The sequence below is a fragment of the Aptenodytes patagonicus genome, chromosome 11, assembly GCF_965638725.1.
Source record: "Aptenodytes patagonicus chromosome 11, bAptPat1.pri.cur, whole genome shotgun sequence".
NCBI classification, from domain to species: Eukaryota; Metazoa; Chordata; class Aves; order Sphenisciformes; family Spheniscidae; genus Aptenodytes; species Aptenodytes patagonicus.
In genome coordinates, this window is record NC_134959.1 from 23,086,498 (window position 1) to 23,103,934 (window position 17,437).

General features: G+C 44.0%; 1 protein-coding gene across 3 annotated transcripts; it reads right to left on the reverse strand.

Moving 5' to 3' along the window:
• Nucleotides 1-279: 279 nt before the first annotated feature.
• Nucleotides 280-9,528, reverse strand: CMTR2 (cap methyltransferase 2). 3 transcript variants are annotated; one of them, XR_012996311.1, is made up of 3 exons: nucleotides 9,514-9,528; nucleotides 3,752-7,516; nucleotides 280-2,737 (listed from the first exon to the last, which is right to left on the reverse strand). XR_012996311.1 is itself a non-coding variant. In XM_076349462.1 (2 exons), the coding sequence occupies exon 2, from the start codon at nucleotides 7,495-7,497 to the stop codon at nucleotides 5,203-5,205; it is 2,295 nt and encodes a 764-aa protein (XP_076205577.1). In that variant the 5' UTR covers nucleotides 7,498-7,516; nucleotides 9,514-9,528; the 3' UTR covers nucleotides 280-5,202. The 3 variants fall into 3 exon arrangements, 2 of the variants coding, with proteins under 2 accessions (XP_076205577.1, XP_076205578.1); XM_076349462.1 differs by having other exon boundaries at nucleotides 280-7,516; XM_076349463.1 differs by lacking the exon at nucleotides 9,514-9,528 and adding an exon at nucleotides 8,703-8,734 and having other exon boundaries at nucleotides 280-7,516.
• Between the last annotated feature and the right edge of the window lie 7,909 nt (nucleotides 9,529-17,437).

The following is a 17,437-nucleotide window of genomic DNA, read 5'->3' on the forward strand; positions in this document are numbered from 1 at the left end:
GTGTGCAGGCCTCCGACACACTGCTTTGACCACGTTTGCAACCAAAGTCTCTCTTTGAACTGGTAAGCAGCAAAGGTAAAGACAGTTAAAGAAAGCGAGAACCAAAAACCACCCCCACTGAACAGGCTGCCCCAATGCCTGTGAATTCCTGCCATGAAACATGGCAAGGTGAGGGAACCGTGGCTCAAAAAAGTGAACTATTAAACCTCCCCAGACTTCTCCCTACTGTGCTTCATTGTTTTGTTCCATGGTTGGTAAAGAAACACATAAATAGAGACATTTACAACCTAAAATAAATTACTTTATTTTCTCCAAATAACATTTATTTTCCTTTTAAAAAAAAAAAAAAAAAAAGTCTTTTAACACTCATTTGGAGACCAAACGAAAATATGCAATAGCCATGTAAACCAACATCCCTTCATCTACTTAGAAAAATATATACATCCTTGAAAACAAAAGCACACATGGATTAGTTACAAAGCAAAAGCTTCATGGCTGTACAATCCTGGGGGCTTCCACACATGCAAACATGAACATCCCCATGCATACAAGAAAGGCAGCACACAACGGGTGACCTGTTTATTCAGGTGGTTATGCGTCAAAGCCTTTTTTTTGTTTTGTTTTTTTAAGAATTTTAGCAAGGAAAGGCTAGCAAATCCCGTCAGCTGCATGTTATATTAGCCTCTCCTGGCTGGCAGCAGTGTTTCCTGCGTTGAAATGCCTCCTAAAGGTTCTGCTTGTTATAAGCGTAAGTGTCTACAGCCACCAGCTAATTCTTTTGGCAAACCTCATTCTTAAGACTTGAGATCAGCTCTGGACCCATGAGGAGACACAAGAGAGGGCTCGACGGCAATCCAAATCATTGCCTAAAGAGTAAGCAATGAACAGCCACAGGCTGAGCGCTTTTCTGGCATAAACAGCTCCATCTGATCTTTCTGTCAAGTGACTGAAGTGCACAAAGAACTGGAACTAAGGATATCAGCATGGCATTCACGAAAACCATTGCACAAATAAGATGGAAAAACCATTGCCAGACTTTGGCAAGGAAATTTTAACCTTAGTCTTCGCTCACTAAAGTGCTAAAAAAAATAAGAGACTGATATTCAAAGGCTACAAGGTGAAATTTAGAGGCTCTTGTTTAAAAGTGAGAAATGGGGGCAAGTACTGATAAACAAACCCATTTCATACCACCCAAAATGGTAAGACAAGCTACACAGGATTTCCCCCACTTCCCCATTAAGAACTAACACGCTGAAAATCAAACGTAAATTAGAGAGATGCCAAAAGACAGTTTTTACGGATGGTAACAGGGGGCTATAAGGCTCTGAGGCTTCAGCTTACTGGTCAGCCCTTGCTTCCAGTGCATCAAGGACTTGATGTGATTCTGCATCCTAAAGCACCCAGCTCAGTGGCCAGAAATCAAGGCGTGTTTTTCTTTTCTCCTACTTTCTACATATGCAATATTAATCCCTTCCCGTTAAGTCCCAAATTGTTTTTCTAACAGAATACAATGCTGCTACATATTCTACTTTTACGACCAGTAATTTGACAGATCCAGCTTAAATTAAGATGAATAGACACCAATTAGTACCGTTTTAATAGACTACCGGATTTCATACTATAAATCTCATTATGTTTTGTATAATTAAATTGGAAAGCCAGTGGCAAGAACACATACAATCTGCGCACATCCAAATGAATCTGAATACAATACAAAATCAGTAGAAATAAGTAACAAGTCTCTTAACTTTAATGGAACTCAACTTAGAAAAAAATAATCAGCATTTTCACTTAGTGGAGTACCCAAGTCATTCAACCCTCATGCAACTGATTTCAAAATGTTATGCTGGCTTAAAACAAAAGAACCAAAAACTTTCAGAAAAATAATGTAGCTCATAGCTAATCACTGGGCCTAGGTATCAGTCCTTCATTGGAAACCTGCAACAGCAGGGCTGCAAAACTAAATTTACCTCAAGTTTGCATGAATTTCGATCACACGATAACCAACTTATTCTTCTCCACCCCTTCTATTTTCCCCTGTGCGAAACCTTAAGTTCCTAATTATGAAAACCAATACCCAGTTCATCTTCAAACAGGTAAAAAAAAAACACAACAAAACTTAAAAGCAGCCAGGATACTGAGACACTTCATCAGGTGTCACCCAAAATCAAACTGGCCAAAAACTGACAGCCTCGATGAAGGCAGGAGTCATCAGACCCCCTCCACAAAGGTCAATACGTTCTTCCCATGCATTCTTGCATATTCCAAAAGTCACAACAGAAATTAAGTGTCACTTCTCTCAAAGAAATCTTTGGCCTAAAGACAGCTAGGACAATGCAGGATCATCACAAGTAAAAGGACAAGTGTCATTCCTAACTTTGAAACTCCTGCCATTAAAACAACAATAATTAAAAAAAAACAAAACAAAACACCTCTCGAAACCACATCCTTCCTTCTTAACAGAAATAGCTGCTGTCAAAGCATTTCTCCTGTCATGTCCCCATGTCTGCCGACAAACAAAAAAGCTCCAGAGCAAATGGGGCATCGGGATCCACAGGGCATGGGATTTCCTTCGGTTTAGAGATCTGGCTTTCCACAGGAGAGCTTGCACACGTTTTTTTGGGGGGTTCTTCCAAACAGATGGATTATGTTTCCCCACCAGCTCAGCTTAGTACATCTTGAAGTACACGGTCTTAACTCCTCCTCAAAGTTCTGTGACCATCTAAAATGTTTTCTCCTAAACATAAATGAAAAAAGGGAGACTGGTGATACGGGGAACGATGGGATAGGAGGAATCTCAAGTAAGTCTGCATAGTTCATCAGATGTACAGGACAGACCAAGGAAAGCTTGAAAAAAATAAATGCCTTTTCTCTCGCGGTCTGTCAGTCACCTCAGGATTTTACTTTACCTATAAAATAATAATTTAAAAATATCAGACTAATGTTAGTAAGAAAAACCCCCAAGTTATTTAAGTACCTACTAGATGAGATGCTTCTGGCTACTCGTGCCTCCACGGCAGATTATCACAGCGTAAGCACACCCATGCACTTGAAATATCTCGTTTACCCCTGCTTTAAGAGACATCTTTTCAAATGCTTCAGCTCAGTGGGAGTTTCAGAAGCATTAATCACCTCTGAAACACTGGCAGAGACATAGGGGTGTCTTTGGTGGACAATACCTTTATCCTGCTTTTTTTTTTTCAGATAAAGACGACTTTTACAGGTGATCTTTGATACTGTCTGTCTCATCACCCCTTCTTCTACAATATTTCTTCCTCCCTTCTTTATTCTGGTTTTTAGTATTTCTTTTTTATTCCTCAGTGAAATTAATCTGTGGCCCTGCTTGCACTCTTGAGCATACAGGTTCAAAAATGATTTACAGGAGAAGCTATTACTGCGTATATCTCCCAATCTGTAGCCTCTGTTCCCTTCCTTCCTGGTCTGAGAGAGGAAGCGTGACTCAGGCCACAGCAAAAAGAGCAAGTTCATTTAAATAAATTAAAATGGACAATGAGCAATTCCAGAAGCTTTTGTTAGGCTTCTATTTACAGGCAACTGTAAAAAGCAAGACTTTTAGAAAATGTTATGAATTAGTCAGACCTGAGCCACCAACTCATTCGCCTATCAAGTTCTTAAAAAATGAACTGTTAAATGCATTAAACTCTGCCCCGATCAACGTGGCAAGAAAGCCTATTAAATGTGCAGCACCTCCAGACAAAACAGTTTTTCAACAGTGCTTTTAATCGCTTACCAGTAATCAATTACCCTTCAAGCTCCCACATTATAGAACTCGAAGCGCTTCCAGAAGGTGACTGGTAATTCATCAGGAGACTACATTTTCCTTCTTACTAACGCCACTCTTCCGACCTTTTTCTGCGAGATCCTGCACATATCAACAGCAAAGCCATTTTTCCTTTAAACATCATTTCTCCCTCTGAGCAGGTTTTTCCACGTATACTACAAACTTAAAACTAAATGTTAATATACACAAGTTAGGCCTCAAAATTTAGGTCTCAAAGGAGCAATATGGAAAATAAAATTTGACTCCCTTAAAGGAACAGTCAGTTACCAATTTCATAATTTTTATCCTGAAGGGGAACCAACTGCAATCTTAACCATACTTTGCCAAGGAAAGTTATCACATATTTCTTCAGCTTAATGCTCCTCCAGTGGTACCCAAAGCATTTCTTGATACACAGATCTGCGCACGATCATGTTTTTAGCCTGAAAAACATTTGCAGTTCCTCATTAACAGCTGCTGCCATAGACAGAGGCAAGTCTTCACTTTCACTCAGGAGTCTCAAATTATTTTAAGGAGCCATAAGCCATGTAAAAATAACATTATAACAGCCCAATCATTGATGGGGAGACAAAGCCACGCAATAACCCGTCAAAAACCATACACAGCCTGCTGCTCTTCGCATAAACAAAATTAAAACCAAAGAGCATCTTTCCCTGGACACCTCTGCTACTGCTTACAGGCAGTCATTTTTAACCCAGCCTTTGTGAGACAGCTGCCTGCTCACAAGACGCTCATCCCTCAAGTCTTACATCAGGCTTGCACGCCGCTGAGCGTTCTGGCCCAAACCTCACATTTTGGCTCCTACAAACCCCCGGAAAAGTAAGCAGGTGGGTCAAAACTCCCACATTTTGCTCCGCAGAAGAGGGCTGATGTCACACAACAGGGTTGTTGGGGAGAGTGCGTGTCCAGTGAAGAGCTCATTAGTTTATTCAGATGCTGCAGATACTCAACAAGTGGATGTGGGAGGCCTCGGTAACCAACGCACAGCAAAGCGGCACTAGTCCTTAGAGGCTCATGGGAGGTCAGACAAGCATCGTCTGGCCTGATGCAACAGGTATAAATCACCATACCACCTCTGATCACGAAGGCCACAGTTCTGACCTAGGTGGCACACAAAGAAGTTTGCTCAGGGAGAGCCGTGACAGAGGAGAAACAGTTTCTCCACTTCAATCACTGTCCCTCCCAAGTCCCCCGTGCCTGAGATTAAGCCTCAGGTTTCTGTACGACAGGCCGATGTGGCACAAGTGGGATCGATAGCTCAAAACATCCTCCCAACACTAACAATATCACACCAAGGTTTTACAGTAACATTACCCTCACGTTAACAATGTTTTTAACACTTTCTGCCTGCCTGTGAAACAAGGTCTAGCAGCAGCAACTTGCTCAATTCTAGAATTATTCTAAAGTGAAATATTGCTAGCGATTTGCTGCTGCTTCGCTTGCACAATCAAGTGGAGCTGTCTCTTTGCAATGGCTGTGTTCAAATCCCATAAGAACTCCAACAGTTTGCCCTGGAGGAGAACCTCCATAGGCACAAACTGCAAAACTTGCTGGGGAGAGTCCGTGTCCAGTAAAGAGCTCATGAGTTTATTCAGATGCTGCAGATATTCAACAACTGGATGTGGGAGGCCTCGGTAACCAACGCACAGCAAAGCGGCACTGGTCCTTAGAGGCTCATGGGAGGTCGGACAAGCGAATGTGATGCATCTGAAACAGCAATGCAGTATAAAGACCAGGCCAGCTGTGAAGCGTGTAAAACAAGAGAGAACAGGCAAAATCAACACATCTCCCATTGAAAGCTGATTCAATGAATGCAGAACACACTCCAAAAGCTGCTGCTGGTACTTTGGTTCTCCATCATAAAGCAAAGAGAAGCTGAAAGTCTGCAGCGCGGCCGAGTCCAGGAGCTTTATTTCCATGCTGGGTTGGCTTTCAGTATCACAGAGGGATGGGAAGTCCACCACAAGGCACCTGAATTGGTCACTACGTTTTTCATTTAGGACTTCCTGATGACACCTGGAAAGATCAGACACTTCTGCCAATATCAGTTCCCCAGGAAGAACTTCACACGAGTGACAAGGCTGCAGCATTTGTCTGCTTTTCAACCTCCCCCCCAGCAATTCTTTCATAGCTTCATTAAGATTTTCCAAGACTTGACCATCACAAAATGGAGAACATTTTACCACAGGTAGTCTTTTTCCTTCCAAGATGTACCACAAGCTACACTCAAGGTTAGAAGACGATCCTTCCAAGAGGCACATTTTACCAGCATTATTTAAGCTATGTTCTTCAGCCCAGTGATTAAAATAGCCCTTTGCCACTTTATCATTCCATGTAAGGGTTTCCAGCATCTTCCTCTCATTGTACGTACTAAAATATCTGTTTCTTTGCCCAAACCATTTTGCATTCATGCTGCAACCAGTCTGAGATTTCTTGACAAGCCAGTTATTTCTGGCAATGGGTTTCATACGAAGTCTCTGCATGAAGAACTCTACTGCACAGTCTCTTAACTTGTTCAGTTTCGTCTGCTCTGCTTCTTCCATGTGCTCAAAGAGATGGATGTTCTCAGAGATAGTCTCTACCTGGCACTTGTGGAAGAACATGCAACACTCTTCATGTATTTTAAGAAAAGATTCTGGTAGCATATGCTGGGGAAAAAGTGCTTTGTTGACCATTTCTGTTCCAAAGTTCTGTATCATCTTAGAAAGCAGCAGGTGAATGCTTTCTCTGCCCATATAACGAAGACAAATCACATAGGCCTCCGAGTTTCCAGCTTTGCTAGTGGCTGGCTTAAAGACATGGACCTCCTCAAAAGAGCAGTTTAGCAGAAAGAGCAGATTGGTAGAAAAGTGTTCAAACAGCGTGAACATCTTCAGAACAAAGGATCCCCCAGTGCCCAGGATCATTAAAGCAGTGACTGTTTCACAGTAATGAAGGGGTGAGACAAGAGCCTCCTGTTCACCTGGATTTCCCTGGCAATCAAAGCTGCCATCAGCAGTTACCAAGTGAACTGTGGCCATGTGACTTACAAAGTTCTGAAGTCCTGTTAGATATTTCAATGTCATCACATCACCGGTGTTATCGGGGCCAAAGTACCACCAAGGCAACGTATTTGCTATAAGACGGTCATCCATGATCATCATAAGGGTGTCGTTTGCTTCATGATACGGGTTTAGAGTATTAGCTACCCAATTCCAGTCGCAAGGGGCATGGTGGGATTTCAAGTAGTGATTGAGGCTGGCTATAAAAGCTCCAGGTGCTTCACAGAGGTGGACAGAATTCAGTTCACCGTCCTGAAGAGCTTCCACAGGGAGAAGAGGAAAACCGCACAGGATCTCATGAAACTTGCACCAGGCCTGGGTGCACAGCTCAGCATTCACAGATTTCTTCACATGAGGAATTATTTTCCCCGCTTTATTGGTAAACGAGGTGTGCTGATGCCATTCGTCCAGGTTCTTATCACTCAGTTGATTCTTCACTTCATTCATCGAGTCCTTCAGAGCCAGGAGTGAGTTGAATTCCTTGTGATCGCATGTAAAAGCGTCACTGGGATCTGGTAGCTGCCATTCATTATTCACTGGCTTAGCGTAAGTAAATTTCTTTGCAAAGAGCTTCTCAATTTCAGAAAGAATTTCAGGACTGAACTTTTCAAGGTTTGTAGTCTGGTCAACATAAGGCTTCTTACATTTGTTCATTCTTGGATTGATTCACAATCTGGAGAACAGCAGGGGAGAAGAAACAATGTCACTCCAATCACAAGTATATATAAATAAGCAAAGCTTTTTTTTTTTTTTTAAATAAAAATGTCTCCTGCTTAAGCTCTGTATTCGAGAATGAGAGAGAGAAATGCTTCACAGAATCACATACCAACGAGGAAAATAAATGAGGGCTATCCTGACTGAGGCTATTTGGAAATGGGGAGGTTCACAGGTTCAATCACCCTTCATGCTATTTACGTAGAAAGAGAAGAAGAGTTGGCTGCTGCTTTGGCTCTTCACTGACCTCCAAATACTCTGCTCGCTATATAGGTCTAAACACTTAAATACAACTATCTCCCTCGGTCACAAAAGAGAACATATCACAAGCTATACAAATTAACCAAGCGGCCCAGAAATCTTTCCATCTGATTATGGTAGTATTTATCCATCTCTCTCACAGCATGAGGAGTGGGGAGCTACAAGCAAAGGCAGCTTTGAGAGGGAGCACAGCTGTTCCTCCTATTTCCTCCTAACTCACAACAGCTAACCCTCGCACCTCTTCCACCAAACCCACTGTGATGCTGGGAGAGCTCCCTCACTGGCATCCCCCGGCACCCTTTAGCTGAAGAGACCCTGGTGAGAGGTTTCACGCCAGCCTGCAAGCAAAACCCCTCTACTTGTGCTCTCAGCGTTACAGCTCTCTGCCAGACCACTGCAAATCCTTACACCTAGCTTTCCCTACTGGAAAAAGTGACAAATCTGAAGCGAGAAGAGACTTTCTTGCATCTGAGATGAATGCTAACTCATGCTTGATGTTAAAGTAGAAAGTAGTCCAGAGTGTTGTGCTCTGAGTGGAGAAAGGCAGACTAACACAAGCATACTCTGCACAAAGCTAACGAGGCTGCTGCCATCTGCTCCAGTGCACAGCACAAAGCACACAAGGCAGAAGTTAGGTTCATTAACCAGAAATCAGCCAGCCAGCAATCTATTCAAAATGAAGATGTTCATTTAAGCAAAAGAATTTAATCAAAATTACCACAAGACAGGAAATCCCTCAGTGTATCATTTTAACCATCCCATTCCCTCAGAAGCAAAATACAATGATCTTAAGTGTTACAAAACAGTTTAGTGTGAGAAAATATTGGATTAAAATTGAAAGGGTCGAAAAACTTTGGAAGCAGACAGGACAAAGAATGGCTAACCTAAACAATTCACACTTCCCCTTGAATCCGTGTAGCATCTCAGGCCACAGCCCCATGAGCGCGGCTGTCTCCTCTCAACCATCAGCCCTCTGAGGAGAAGCACATGGTTAAGTACATAGGGGTGAAGTTTCACCTCATTTTCCCAAGTCGACTGCCTTTTGAGAAGTGTAGTTAGTTTCACTTTCCTTTATGCAGCTGTACTTTGGCTTTAATCTAGTCCTTTCTCAGTACAGGTGCTGAGGACAAGGGGAAGACTCAGGGAAACACAGGAGCATATTGTGCCCTGAACTAGTTTTACTTCATTTTTAAATACCAACTATGAGCACAGCCTTTTAATCACACCAGCAAATCCCGAAACAAGCTATCGTCCAAAGCATGACAAGGAAACAGGCAGGCAGTCACCTGCTTTTTCTTTTTTATAATTATTTCCAGTGCCCATTGGCCTGGACTCGATTCAAGGCTGCTGAAGGGCTCTGGGCTCCTCCCTACCCCGCAGCTCCTCACACATCCCAGCGCCGGGGGAAAGCCCGCGCCCCGCACACCAGCTCCCTCTCGGATCAGCCCTACCCAACAGCCAGCCCCGACACACGCTGAGGGCTCACAGGGCCGCGGCGCCCCGGGGAAACCCGCTCCCCCCTTCCCGCCCGCCGCGGTACAGCCCTACCCCCTCCCCCGCCACAGCGCGGCCCGGCCGCCTCCCTCCGCCCCGGCCTCTCGTAGAGCCGCGCCCGGCGGAGGCGTTTCCCCGCGCCGGCCGCTCGCTACGCGAGGCCGCGGCTGCCGCGCGGCCTAGAGAAGCCCCCGCTCTTACCCGGCGGGCTGCGGCGGCGCGGCGGGAACCAGGGCAGGCCCGGCCCCCTCGCTCCGCGGCCCGGCCCGGCCCCGCAGCCTCGCCCCGGCCGCTCCCCGCCGCTCTGCCCTCTCCTCAGCGGGGCGCTGCAGGCACCTCGCCCCGTGCCAGGAGGGCTTTTATTTATTTATTTGTTAAATAAATAGGGGATTTTCAGCAGGGGAAGGCCTGGAGTGCCACCCATCGCTGTTACTACTGGGAGAGGGTGAGGAGCGGCGAGGCCCCACATTGCCCAAGCGAAGGCTGCTCGGGCAGGGTAGGAAGCAGGTCGCCTGTTCAAGGCCGTTTCATTCACAGCAGCTAAAAAGCAGGCTGCTTTTCACCAGAAAACCCTGCTCATTTGAGCTGGCTGGCTTCTGCAGGGGGGAGCAGAGCAGCCGCCTCCCAGCAGCAGCGCAGCCCGGAAGAAATAAGAAACATTTACTGAAGTTATTCAACTAGCACTTACCACACGATAATACTTAGAGGTTGTTCAGAGAAAAACCAGGAAGAAAGCTTTGTTGCAATCTGCTAGCAACCCACTGGAGAAGAGCTGGGGCTCAGTGCCCTGCATCTATCTGCATGAAGACTTGGGCCATCTGCCCTGCAGAGCCAGATGTAGCTGGCCGAGGAGCGGAGCCTAGCACCGTCATCTCCCGGCCCTGCAGATGCCACGTCTCAGCACAGGCTCTCCAGGCCAGCCTCCATCTCTGGAATCAGCAGTGATGCTCCTCAAGAGTTCGCTTTGGCCTCTGTAACCCACAAGCATTCACGTAGCAGACGCTTAAGAACACTCTTGCACGCGATAACGCACTTCGCTGCCCTTTCTAAATCCCCAGGAGACTTATTAAACCCAGCTTGGGTTAGCAGGAGACAAGAGCCTTGAAATATTAACAGAGCAATAGCGAGCATCCACCCATTGCGGCATCCCTGGAAATGGATGTGGAAATGTGGAAACACACATACACTTTCTAGACAGCAAAACAGCATCTAATCTGCAAGCAGAGGCAGGAAGGTCAAAGCAGATTAATTACTACAGCAGATAGGGTGCAAGCTGCTCTTGAAGTTTTAAATATTGGGGGGGATTTTCCCATACGCAGGTTAGGGCAAGAGGCACTTGCCCACCCATTTGGGAACAAACAGCCAACTATGTAGCATAAGTTAGCAGAAATCCTTTCGCTTTAATGCCAAGTTTGCTGCTATTGACTTTTGCACTCACATATTTCTCTGTGATGAAGCGCAATCCAGCCCTAAGCCAGAATGAGTTTTAGCACAGAAATTCAGTGCTGTAAGTACAAGTGATTCCAGAACTAATATAACTAGGGAAAATTTTGCTAGAAGCTAGACAATTGATAGAAAAACACTTGGCGTATCCATCTTAAAGATGTAATAATGATGCATAGGTAAATTATCTTTTCTCCTGCTCTGGGTACATTAGAGAACTTACATATTAAAGTTAGAACTAAATACATAAATCTATAAACAGACAACCTCCCTCCCCCCCCCCCAAGCTATTTATTTGCTTTCTAAATTGAAGGAATATTGCTACAAAATAGAGGGAACCTTAAGTATAGAGAAAACTATGTTACCTCCAAACACGAATACAAGACTAAAACTTAATCTTTAAATCCCTTGAAAAAAAGAGAATGTATTTTTAAAGCTAAAACTGCCATATTCACCTCTAATAAACAGTATAACAAAAAGATACTTGCTGGCTGCTTCATCAGAAAGAAGTTTTATCTAATGAGAAAGAGCTTAGGTGTGGATGGCAGATTTAGATGTATCTCTGCACTGCCTCTTCACCCCTTGATTGGCCTGTTTGAAAATCACTTTCCAATCAAGCAACATCTTTGGCTACGTAAAGGTGGGAGGGAAAGCGAGGGCAAATTAATTAAAGCAGGTGAGCAGCTAGTATGGCAGGTAGCTGAGGGTATTGTGGGTTTTCCAGGGCCTGTTGTGGTCTCTCTTTGATTGTATGGGGCATGCAGTAATGTCATGGCTAAAATCTTATCTCAGCTTAAGAGAATTTAACGTTAATGGGAATGTTGAAGATACGTTATAGTCTGAAATGCTTTCTTTTTGTGTTTATAGTAAAAACCTGAACAGAGCTTTCCTTTAGTTTTGGCTTTTTCTCCGGTATCTCCAGTAACGCTGTGATGTTTCAATTACCTTCTTTTTGTTATTCCTGTGTGCTCATACACCAGCCACAAGACTTCTACTGACTGAGTTCTGTGAACAATAGGCTATTTAAATCATTGAGTTTGAGAGTTGATTATTTTAATCTTCTCTTAAACACTTATATCACCGTTTCACGTGCTTTTGGGTTCTTAAATGTTTGGATAATATCAGCAAGGGGACAACTATACTTTGGCACATGTGGGGAAAGTGGTATGTAAATATGACCCTTACCTTTTCAGTCATACCCTGCTAGGCTTTTACTATAGCCTGTAGCTTCTCGGTGTCACAACCTGCTGTGCTACTGAAGATAAGGCTCTCCCGAAATACAGGTGAGAACAATTCATCACTGAGCGTGCAACACTGCAAGATTCCTAGCTAAAATAAATATAAGTGAATATCATGCTTAAGAAAAATATGATGCTTTTTCTGAAATTAAACCTTTAACTCAGCTTGTGAGCTTCAGTTTCCTCCTATGTTTTTCTAAATATTTCAAGTTAAAGCAGAAATTCTAGTAGATACTCCGCTCTCCTGCTAAATAATTTCTTTTCTGTCCATGTGAGAAACTCAAAATGGGAACACAGCACTTTCTTCCTGGATTAGCCTCACTTTTTGTGGAACTAATCTTCTAATAGCTAGCTGTTCTTCTCTCCTTCTCCCTATTGGATCATAAGATCCGTGCACAGCTGTAGCAGTGAAAGCCCTGAACTGAAGTATCTGTCTTTAAAGGAGCATTGTGCAGTTAAACATCAGAAGTTAGACATCTAATTAAGAACAAAGTAGTCTTGTTCATGCCTCTGACTTTTTTTCATAGTTAAAATAGCAAAATGCATGTATAGTATAAACACGCTATGTGATGAAGTTGAGGAGTGTTGCTGGAGGGTTTGGGGGCTCTTTTAATGATATCAGATATTCAGGAAGGCACTTGGGGGGAGTGTGCTGAGCCCTGGAAGAAATTTTGTAGGTCCTACAGGACACCAGTACTTCTCACCCTGCTTATAAAGACCAGCCCCGAAAACGTGTAGTTTTGGATCAAGGCTCACCATGTTTATAGCTATTGCTGCAGGATGCAAGATGTCTGTAAGTTAGGGAGATAGCATTGGTCTCTTAAAGATGGGCAGGTTACAGCCTTTTTTTTTTTTAAATTTTTTGTAAAAGTGCAGAGCAAATACCAAAGGTGAAGGAAAGGTTTACAGGGATACTTTCAGCTAATATTTTCCCCACAGGGATTTGCAAAGGCCCATCAGTTGTACAAATCCCACCTAGCTTCAGGCTTCTTGAGATCTCTAGAGGATCCTGTTGCGTGCTTACCTGTGGGTCTGGCTATGCCAGTGGGTTTTTTAAAGCTCACTGTAGGCAATTCTAGAGGAATACTTTGGATTAAAACTGAAAGGCCACCATGGGGCTTCTGAAGGGCTCAGCTGTGACTTCTGTGCTGGGGTTATGTTATGGCCCGGGTAACCTGAGTCCGTGCTGGGAGGAGGCAGCCATCCAAACGGGACTGTGAGGTTAATGCTGCTGATGTGCCTAGAACCAGTTGCACATATAGCTGAGCCCTCTCCTGCAGGGGAGAGGTGGGACTATTAAGGAGCCATTGCTACCTTGCACCCTTTGAGCCGTGTCTGGGGCTGTCTCTCATATTTTATATGTCTTGTGGCTCTCAGTAATATCAAGAAATGGGTGTGTACGAGGCTGGGAAGGTTGGTTGTCCTCAGGGCAGTGGCTTGGCATGACCTCGGGGACGAGTCCATAAGGGCTCTTGTTCTGCTTCTGGCCTGCAGTCCCAAGTCAGGCAGGTTTGCCTTTCACTTTCCTTGCTGGAGGAATTGCAACTACAGTCTGGTGTAGCGAAAGTGAATTGTGAGACTTCAGTAAACAATGACTAATGTAGACAATTAGTAAAATGATCTACAGTTGCCTAACCTTTGCTGCTTTACACAAAAAAAAAAAAAAAAAAAAATCACTGAAATGGAAACTAAAAGGAAAAACCTATAGACTATTCAATATTGTGGCATTATTGCACCACGAATGACATCATGAGGAAGCATTGATCCTGTTGGGACGGTGTAAACACATCCTGACGGACCATGGCTACAGGTGGTAGTATGTTCACCTACCGACCTCCAGAAAGCAGTGTTTTCCAAAGAGGGGGTTTGGGGGAAATGGGAACATGGTCCTGGAGACCAGTGAAAGGTCTGCCCTCGAGCTCCGCTGTGTGAAAGTATTATTGAGAGAAAACCAGATCACAGAACAGAATAAGCTTTGGTCCTGTGTCGTCTCAATATGGGCAAGTGTCCTTTATTCTTCCCATGGAGAAGTCTTATTCTTCCTACGGAGAAGCATACTCAGAGCTCCAGCGTTTGGCTGTGATGCCAGGATATGATCTGTATTTACCTGTGTCGAATAAGGGAATACATCTATTTTCAAGAATCATTAGTGATACATATAGCTGTGTAGGACCATTTAACTATTTGAGAATTGTTTTCTTCTGTGACAGGGCTGAAAGCATTTCTTTCTTCTCCCTTATAACTCTTAGTTCTTTTTTTTTTTTTCCCCCAAGCTTTGTATTTATTGAAGGCCTTTTGTAGTCTGTAGTCCACCAGGATCCATGGTTTCTTTTCACTTATCCTCACTAAAGTGTTGTTGCAACCCTCCACTACATTTTCCCCTGAGCGCTCTGATTTTTCTGCCTGCCTCAAAGCACTTTTGCAGCACGCAGGCCATCCATTTGTCCCAAGCCTGACATACCTCTGAGCCCTGGTTGTGTTGTTTCTATCCCTTCAGAAAGTACAACTCCCTTCCCTCAAATCCCCAGATGTTCCTTTTCTTTATACGCCGTCTCTACTGAGTTCCTTGACACAAGTGCTTTCATTTCCACAAACTCCCATAGCCACAACCGCAGTCTTATCCTTTAGCCTTTGACGCCTCCCCTAGAGCTGGAAGATGGAAGTGTTGGCTGGTCTGAGGACGTCTCTGCTCTCTTCCTAATTTCTCTGGTATCATTTGTTCGTGGATTTGGTCAAATTACTTTCTGGTTTTGCCTGAGCCTTACTAAAGTAAAAGGTGGTGAGTTTTTACAGAGCTGGCATACAATTTACGAGTGCTGTGTCTGCTTCCCTGACAGTGAACATCACGCAACCCTTTACGTAAATTGATCTCCACCCTAGAAGCCTTTTTCCCCACTGCCCTTACAGGAGGGCTGTTCAGGACTGCACCTTTTGGGTAGCTAGAAGCTTTTTTCTGACGTCTAGCCTAATTGAACACGCATCTCCCGAGCTCCCTGGTGCCTGCCTTAAGCTTCTGTATCTCTCCTGCCTCCATGGCAACATTTTCAGGCTGTCATCGGAGCATTGCTTAGTTTTAATTTTGCTCGGCTAACCATGGCAAGCTTTCTGAACGTCTGGTTTTCTGTTCCCCTGGTCATCCCTTTTCTGCATTCACTATGGTCGGAGGTCTCTTTCCTGAAGATGTACGACGAGCAGCACGCATGTCACTTCAGGCAGATCTTCCTAGAGATTTCTATTAAAATGATCTGTGGGGGAATTACTTTTCTGGTACATACTTTGATTTTATTTACCTTCCTTGTGGCTAGTAACACTCCTGTGGCTGTCTAGGATAGCCAGTGTACAAACAAATGATGAATTTCCAAACTGCTGCAAAAATCCTGATTAGTTCTTAGGGTGTGTTTGGTAATTTTTTAATCAAACCTGGAACCTGCACTTCAGGGAATCGGCAGAAAAGCAAAATCCTTCCAGGCTTTATCCATTTCACCTTCTTCCGAAACAGTGAGGCAGAATCCTGGCTTTTCTAAGTATGAGAGAATCAGGAAGAAATGCCCCCCAGACGGAGATAAAGGTGGGCGCTGCACCCATGAGGGCGTGGTAATGCCTGCGGGACTTCGCTGGGGGGATGCTTTCGCCTGGCCTAGGCTGATGTACGTTGTCTCCGCTGTGTAGACACCCTGTTAATCTCTCTGCAGCTCAGTTCTCTTTCCAAAAGGGTGATGTGCGGTACACGTGAGAAGACTACAAGATAATTTGATGCTGTGATAACGTGAGCACACGGGGAAGTGGGAGACTTACCCTAAAGCATTAATTAAATGTTTTGATGAAATGCTTGCAAAATTCTTCACAACACTTCTTAGACAGGAGTTGCTGTAGGAATGTAAAGCATTGTTATAAAATTATTTCAGGTGATTGTATCTGCATCCTGTAGCAGTTGAAGTTCTAGCTACAGAAACAGGACTTGAATGACACCCAAGTCAATAAGATCTGGATTATAGATACAATTTGCTGCAGACACGTACGTACAGAAGGAGGCGACTGGCATTCTTTCAGGATGGACGACTGTCAGTACTCTTTCTTAAGGATTATGCAATCTATTCAATAACTTATTTTTTCTAGATCTACTTCGGATTACTTGTACAGGAGCTGAAGCTTAATTAGTTTTTTCTCTTCCTCTCTACGGTGTTATTGGTATGAATGCCCTCGATCCTCAAATTAATTTTTTCTACTAAGGCAAACCTTTATCTAGTACTTGTCCAGCCAATGCAGCATTACAGGTTAAAACTCAAGTAATTTTTGTTGCTGTTAAATAACAGACACTGCAGAAAGATAGAGAAAATGGTCCCTTTTCGATAATCCTGTTTTCCATGTAAATCCAAACTAGGGAGGAGATTCTTAGATGAGAATAAATTGGGAAGAACTCTCGGGCTGTCTGACCTCTCTTGTCTGCTTTGCAAAAAGAATCAGATTAATGCACGTAATCAGATTAAGGCTAAACAAGGGAACGCATCTGGGGGGCATCAGAACTCTGCTGATACCAAAGAACTGTATGGAAAATCAACGTTAAGGGCCTAACATTGCTCTATCGTTTAATTTAATGAGAGCAAATAATGGCTTTCAAAGAAGTCCCCATTGCCGGCAAGAGGAGCACGGGTTTCCAGAGGGCAAAAAGACTTGAGGGAGCTGGGAAGCGGCTCCCAGACCCTGGCTTTAGGCAGGGGTTGCTTGGGGTGACAGTGACTTGCGGAGTCCTTTGGCCCATTGGCTTGTGTAGGAAGGCAAGCAGCGTGGAGCCTCTTTAGACACAGGCTTTGATGCAGTTAAATCTACTTAAAACCATCCTGCTATCAGCCTACTGTGTTTTATATAGAAAAACAATGCTGAAGGGAAAGAATAATATACACCGAAGAGGCAGAGACAGAGATGGCTAAGGTTCAGAAAGACAAGAAAGAGAGAATGACAAAAAGGAGGCGTATCTGAAAAAGGAGGGGGAACATGGTAAAAACAGAATGAGAAAGAGGGCGTAAAAGGCAAAATGGTAGAGCAATATTAGACTCTTACTGTTGATTTTTTTCTGTTGCCCCCAGCAAACTGAGAGCAGGGTGCACCATGCCAGTGCAGCAATGTGCCGCTGGTCCCTGAAGTGGCAGCACGCGTGCCCGCTGATCTTTGTAGAACAGGCATTTTAAGTTTTCTAAGAGAAAGTAAATAAGAAGTGGAAATGTGAACATGAGAAAGAAAGGGCGAAGGTCGAGAACTTGAGGGGAAAGGGCGCTTATGGTTTCTGTTCAGATCCATGTTCTGTTTCTTCGGTGCCAACTGTATCTCAACAAATGCCTCTTATCAGCAGAACTTGCTGCTACACATGATGCCTAAATCCTGCCGGTTGTTACCGACTCACAGCCTGTGCTGGTATCGAGGGGGACACTGTGGGTTTCTGCTTTCCA

Coding starts and splice junctions, on each gene's coding strand:
- CMTR2 (XM_076349462.1), bottom strand. CDS start 7,497: ATGAACAAATGTAAGAAGCCTTATGTTGACCAGACTACAAACCTTGAA.